Source organism: Aquarana catesbeiana, linkage group LG06, assembly GCF_042186555.1.
Source record: "Aquarana catesbeiana isolate 2022-GZ linkage group LG06, ASM4218655v1, whole genome shotgun sequence".
NCBI lineage: Eukaryota > Metazoa > Chordata > Amphibia > Anura > Ranidae > Aquarana > Aquarana catesbeiana.
Window position 1 is genome coordinate 91840606 of NC_133329.1, and position 7413 is coordinate 91848018.

The 7413-nt window shown below is 42.9% G+C and overlaps 1 protein-coding gene across 2 annotated transcripts in view; it reads left to right on the forward strand.

Annotated features, from left to right (window-relative positions):
- Positions 1-7413, forward strand: part of LMF1 (lipase maturation factor 1) — a 577865-nt gene that overhangs the window by 556697 nt on the left and 13755 nt on the right. For both annotated transcript variants that reach the window (XM_073636425.1, XM_073636424.1), the window contains one exon: positions 7092-7204. In XM_073636425.1, the coding sequence (XP_073492526.1) occupies positions 7092-7204 (113 nt within the window). The remainder of the gene's footprint in view (positions 1-7091; positions 7205-7413) is intronic.

Sequence of the window (7413 nt, forward strand, 5' to 3'; positions counted from 1 at the left end):
TTTTGGACAATTTCATGCTCCCAACTTTGTGGGAACAGTTTGGGGATGGCCCCTTCCTGTTCCAACATGACTGCACACCAGTGCACAAACAAGGTCCATAAAGACATCGATGAGCGAGTTTGGTGTGGAGGAACTTGATTGGCCTGCACTTCAACCTGATAGAACACTTTTGGCATGAATTAGAGCGGAGACTGCAAGCCAGGCCTTCTTGTCCACATCAGTTCCTGACCGCACAAATGCGCTTCTGAAAGAATGGTCAAACATTCCCATAGATACACTCCTAAACCTTGTGCTCAGCCTTCCCAAAAGAGTTGAAGCTGTTATAGCTGCAAAAGGTGGGCCAACTCAATATTGAACCCTACGGACTAAGACTGGGATCCCATTAAAGTTCATGTTTAAGTAAAGGCAGGTGTCCCAATACTTTTGGTAATATAGTGTATCTCAAATGGTATGTTTACATACTTGCGGCTCATGCACATGGGCGTATATGGCCGTGCAATGTAAACTATGGTTGTATTTCTGCACCTGGGAGTCACAGGTGTTACGTACAAATGAATTACTGGATACAGCTGTATGTGGATGTACATGGGTCCTATCGTACACATGCGTAAACGCACAGAGGAACACCTCTGGACGCAAACCGTCAGCATGCAGGGGAGTACATCTGTAAGTTTATGCTAGGACCCACATACAGCCCGTATCCTGTATTTCATTTGTAAAGTATGCAATACTTCCCGTTCCAGGGTGCTGAAATGCACCCATATTTTATGCTGTATGACCATATACACCCATGTGCACGAACCCTGATTTTTATATTCAGCCCTTTTTTTTTCAAAGGGTTAGACCTTTACCAGAAAAACTGCCTATGCAGATTAGGGATAGATAATGCCCCTGCTATTGGTGTGTAAGCCATTTACATACCCCCTGAAGCCTGGCTGGAAAAACTCCCAGAGATGGCATCATCCTGTCCAGTCTTGTTGCTAAGACTTTGCTAAGACACTCCCAGCCATTACAGCTCACCCTCATGGGAGCAATCATTCAAACCTCTGCAAATGTATGCTTCACTATTCCCTTCATCACTGCATAGCTGAGCTATGAATGGTTTGAATGAGCTCGGAGTGTCTTAGCAATGTCCTAGAGCAAGGCAGGACAGGGTGATGGGAGCTTTTTTGGCCAGATTTCAGGAGGTGCATAAATGGCCTACATCAATACCAAGAACATTTTGTAAGCTTTGGACAAAGCTGTAGAGTTTTAACTACAGGTGCCCTTTACCGGTATAGGAAGCTTTTTGGTAAAGGTGAATTAACCCTTGAAGTTTTAGATAGAGTAGGGGAAGGATTTAAACAATAGTCAGGATTTACCGCTATCTGGGTGGCATTAGAGAGTTTTCCCTCACTTTTTGTACCACTGACAATTTTACCAGACAGGAAATGAGGGAAAATCCTCTAAGCTCACATGTGGCCTCCTTTTAAGGGTATAAAGAGGTGCCCTGCCCTCTCAACCCCTACAAAACTTCAAAGAAGTCCTGTCCTCATAAGTACAGATATTGCCTCCTGATTTGTAAGTGCATATTTAGGTATTTCCAAATCCGCAAAAAAATTTTGCCCACAATTACTAGAGAGAAGAGTGCAAGTATTAAAAAATTCCAATTTCCTCTGTGATCTAAAACAAAATTGTGCCTCAAATCAAAAAGGTCCATGCTAGCGAGTGCAGGAGGTTCTGTATTATTCTCCAGAGTCGAAGCAGGCAAAACTCCATAGCAAAGACTCAGGCAGGGTAAAGGAGGAGGCTTTTCTGGACCAGGCGGGTGTAGGGTTGCCACCTCATCCCTTTAAACCCGAACACATATGAATTACACAGGTTCTAAGACTAATTTAGTGCAGATAAGGCACCAAGTGAGTTTGTGAGTTTAATTACCACCTTAATCAGCCACAGAACCTGTGTAATTAATATGTGTTCGGGTTTAAAGGGATGAGGTGGCAACACTTAGCGGGTGATGAGCACCTTGTAGGACCAACTCTTAGCACTGGACTGCTGATGGACAGAATGTGGAGTTTTAGATACTCAAAGTGGAGGTAATTGTAATTTTATGGTGGACCTCTAGCCAAAATCTTTTTGGTAGTGATAAAGTGTAAGCAATGGTTGGAACAGTTGGGTTATTTTTTGCAGTTTGTGTCAGTGACACAACAGGAAGTGGTTGGAAATCTTCAGAGTGTCATAAACCATGAAATCAGGCTGAGACAGAAGTACAGTTAAATCAAACTTGTTTAATAATAAAAGTAAAAAGAACAAACGTAGTCAAAACATAGCCGAAGTTTAGTAACCGGAACGGATAGTCAGCCAAGCCAGAAGTCAGGGATCAATGTAGTGGAACAGCAAGAAGGATCTGGAGCCAGAAGGGATGTCAGCAAAGCCAGTCTTTAAACAGGAACGCAGGAGATAGTTTCTTGTGATGTGACCAAGGCGAAGGCAGAGCTCCTCTGGACTGGACGGCTTAAGTAGGCAGGACTGACGAGCAGGATCATCAACAGCTGAGTAACTGTGGAGAGAGTCGGGTGCTGGCAATTAGCCGACAGCTGAGCGGCCAGTTCAGAGAAGGAAAGCAAATGCCTGTTTATATGAATAGTGAATAGTCGAATACGCACAGCAGCTTTGCTTTGGTTTGCGTTAATTTTGACCTTGCATGCAACGTTCTGCAGGGGTTACAACTTGCAAAGCTTGCCAAATGCCTCCATTCATATCAATAGAAGCACTATGCAAATCGGCTTTGAATATTCCTAAGGTGTTTGACATGCATTTGTGGAGCACTATAGCAGGGCTTTTTTCCCCATCCCCCAAAAAACTGGCATTCGGAGAGCTTCAGAAACCACTTTCTAATGCCTCTGAAATTCATCTAAGACATGTTTTAAACATAGGAATAACAGGGGTAAAGGAGACTTTACATATGTTCTGGTCTTGCCCCTCCTTAGACACCTTTTGGACCCGGGTTTACCCAAAAATTCTCTGATCATGTACTCCCTAAAATTCCTGAACTCTTCTATTGCATCACAATTTATTTCCGACATCGGCCTACAAAAAGCTGGTGCTGCACCTCCTGGTTAACGCGTCACAGTCTTGCATACCGGCACGTTGGTTCAGCCCCCAATAATTGACCGGAAGAATTAAGAATATCAGGGAGATGTAATATCTCACAATTTCCATAAAAAAACACACATACCAGGTTCAGAAATACATGGATTTATTGAACTGAGTTTACATGCACTAAAGAAGCTGCCGTAGAGGAGGGAGAGACTGGGAATGAATTGCTGAGATTGGGGGCCTTTGGTGATGCTAATCTAAGTTCCTACAGGAGGGCCTTATTGCCTTCTGTTCTCATATGCTCTTACGGGAACGGCACCCTTCCTTTTCTCCCCCTTTCCTTAACCCCCCCGCCCTTTTTTATTCCCTCTAGAATAGATCATCTAACTATTTCCCCCTACCATCACCTGGGTCAGATGGGGCCCCCCTAAACACCTTTATGCAAGTTCCGTGACATGTGCATGCTATATGGCTATGGAGCCCAAGATCCTGACTGTCAGGCTCGGTTCACACAGGGGCAACACGATTTCAGCGCGACTTTGTACGGCGACTTCAACGCGGCTTCAACGCGACTTCAGCACGACTTTAGCAAATTACAACGCGACTTCAAGTCGCTTCCAGGACAGGCGACTTCGGCTGTGGCCAATCACAGGACAATCAGCTCTCTGGGAGGGAGGGGTTTGCCTGGGCAAACGAAATTTTTTGCCTGCAAAGTCGCTTGACAATCCGACTTGGAGGCGACTTCCATTGATTTCTATGGTACAGGTCGCCTACCAAGTCGGATCCAAGTAGTACAGGGAGTACGCTCTGAAGTCGGAGCGACTTCAGTAGTGTCTATTAAGACGCTCCCATTCACTGTCATGTGAATCTCTTTCTGGGGCGACTTGGGGCGACTTGAGGGGCGACAAGTCGGATCCCAAGTCGTCCCAGTGTGAACCGAGCCTCAATGTTTCCTGATTTATTTATTTTTTTTTATTGAAAATCTGGGCCGTCCCTTGACCTGGCCTCTCATTTACATTCTAAAGGGGGTTTTGATCACCCCATTAATGTCTGTTGCTTTCAACTACTCCTGTTGTACAACTGAGATCAGGTCCTTATGGAAAATGCAATGCTTTGTTTTACATAGTAGGTGAGGTTGAAAAAAGACACAAGTCCATCAAGTCCAACCTGTGTGTGATTATATGTCAGTATTACATTGTATATCCCTGTATGTTGCGGTGATTCAGGTGCTTATCTAATAGTTTATTGAAACTACTGATGCTTCCCGCTGAGACCACCACCTGTGGAAGGGGATTCCACATCCTTGCCGCTCTTACAGTAAGGAACCCTCTATGTAGATTAAGATTAAACCTCTTTTCTTCTAATTTTAATGAGTGGCCACGAGTCTTATTAAACTCTCTTCTGCGAAAAAGTTTTATTCTTATTTTGGGGTCACCAGTATGGTATTTGTATATTGAAATCATATCCCCTCTCAAGCGTCTCTTCTCCAGAGAGAATAAGTTCAGTGCTCGCAACCTTTCCTCATAACTAAGATCCTCCAGACCCTTTATTAGCTTTGTTGCCCTTCTTTGTACTCGCTCCATTTCCAGTACATCCTTCCTGAGGATTGGTGCCCAGAACTGGACAGCATACTTTAGGTGCGGCCGGACCAGAGTCTTGTAGAGTGGGAGAATTATCGTTTTATCTCTGGAATTGATCCCCTTTTTAATGCCAATATTCTGTTTGTTTTGTTAGCAGCAGCTTGGCATTGCATGTCATTGCTGAGCCTATCATCTACTAGGACCCCCAGGTCCTTTTCCATCCTAGATTCCTACCATTCCTGTTGTTCTTTTTGGTTCCTTTCCTGTACCATTATTTTTATTTTCTTGTTAAAATGAAAAACGTCTGTAAACAAAATGCTGCTAAACACAAGTTAGCGCGTTTAGCAGCGTTTACAAGCTGTTACAGGCATTTGGCGTTTCAAATGCCTCTGAACATCCGTCCTGAACGCATTTTTTTGCATTCCAAAAAATGCTTCTAACCTCAACTGCCTAGAAATGACTATAAACGACCCTGTGTACATGTACTGATAAGATAACATAGAGGAGAGTTCAGGGGCAACTGGAAAAAAATGCCCAACTACTCCTAAACCTCTGTTTACCAGCAGCAGTGTATATGAGGTCTTAGGAAACTGGAAGATTTCTCCTCGCTTCCTGTTCTGATGACGACTCAAAATTTTGGATTTTCCCATCATTTTAGTCCCACTGACACTAGCCCCAGGACAGATGAAGAGAGTGTCTTCCTAACGGAGACACCAACAGCAATAAAATCCAGACAGATGTTCTAACCCCCTCACCACTCTGGGCTTTAAATGCACTTTACACTTAGCACAGATAAAATGTGGTTGGAGGTTTTTTTATAACACTTGCCACAGACAATTTCTGCCGGAACTAAAGCCGATCAGAACAGGGCTGCTATAGGAGCACGAGTCTGCGAAAGAAGCCAGAGGAAATTGATGTTTGTTTGGGAAAAAAGTGAAACTTTATCCGGGGGTTTGCAGCTCGCAGATGGAGAAAATGTTCTGCACCAGATGGAGCGTGTAACGCATCGTGCTGCTCATACCACCAGGTGGAGCTTGTTTTAATAGTACATCGGGCTCTAGCAAAAGAGCTTGGAGGGCTGCAGAACAGACTTGTAACAATGGGGTCTGCTTCATCTGCTCTGTAGCTGGTCCCAGTGCACTTGGTTATAGGTTGATGAAGTTGTTTTATGGAGAAAGAGGTAAAGGACTTCATGGAAAAATATTAAATAAAGTTAGTTAGCCTATTTATAGCTTCAATTAAAAATAGTATTTCTTTTTCTTTCAAATTGGACTACAGGATAGCCGCCGAATTGCTTCCACAAACCTCTGTTACTCCCGGGACCACTACCCCCCTTTCCCAGGATAACATGGTGGGTAGAGGGAGGGCTGGTCTCCTCTTCCTTTTACTGACCTGTGTAAAACTTTACTTCCAGGTCTTGATGTCACTGTCTCCAGCCAGTATGGGGAAAAATGTAATGGAGTGCGTTCTGCACTCCATTACATTCATTGGAGGAGGGGTGAGACATCAGGGGTCTTTAGGATGTCTCATAAAAGAGAACCTGTCACCAAATAAATGCATAAAAATGCATAAATAAATAAAAAAGTGTGCAAAATGAAAGTTACACCCAAGCACTTTAAAGCACCCCCCCCCCCCCCCCCGCATACACGCACGCACATAAATACATGCGTCGGTTGCGTCTACACAGGAAAACGTTGATTGAGCTGCACGTGTTACATATCTCCATGCACACCAGAGTGAAACCAATAATTCTAGGCCATTAGTTACAGTTAACTCTGAACTGATGACTTTAGGGGCTTTTAAAGTGTCGCCTTTGGAAAATATAGGGTACTGAAGTTAGTCGCCGTTTTATTTAATTTTAAGATTTGACATGCTGGGTGTCTATTTACCCAGCACAACCTCATCTTTTATATTTTATGCCTTTGAGTAATTTATTGAATTTGTGTGCCTTAACATTAACCTTTGTGTATTTTTTTTACTGAAATTTTGCTTTTCCTAACCTGTAGCACTAATATTGTGTAACATAAATAATTGGAACTACAGTAAAAACTTGGTTTGAGAGCGTTTTGCAAGACAAGCAAAATGTTTTAATAAATTTTGCCTTGATATACAAGCGATATCTTGATATAAGAGTAGCGTCATGTCACAGCTGAGTATAAAAAAGAAGAGAGGAGCCTCTAAGTGTAGCAATATGGTTACATTTAATGAAGGTACAACATTTTGCTAAACTTAGAGGTGCCTCTCTTCTCTTTTATACCCTGTAAAAAAATGCTTTGATATACAAGTGCTTTGGATTACAAGCATGTTTCTGGAATGAATTATGCTCTCAAACCAAGGTTTTACTGTACTATATATTTTTTTTAATGACATAACATTACTTGGTGTTATATATTAACTATATGTGTTGTATTTTTCTCCTGACTGGCATGTTAGACCTATGAACAGAACGAGTGGCTAATACACCTGGCTGGGAAGCTGCTTGCCAATGATGAAACTGCAACTTCACTTCTGGCTGTCAACCCCTTCCAGGACAAGGCTCCGCCCAGGTAAGCGTGCTAAAACCAATAACAGACCATGGAAAACAGGCCTGTGCTATGGTCAGATCTCTTAAGGGCTGAAGATCCGCTAACATTTTATCTACATTGTTTGATAGTAGGCTATGAAGCATCAGAATATAGATGTACTATAGTAGATAATGCAAGGGACATGTATGACCACAGAAGAGTGCACGGGCATAGGAAAAAGATTTTAGCAG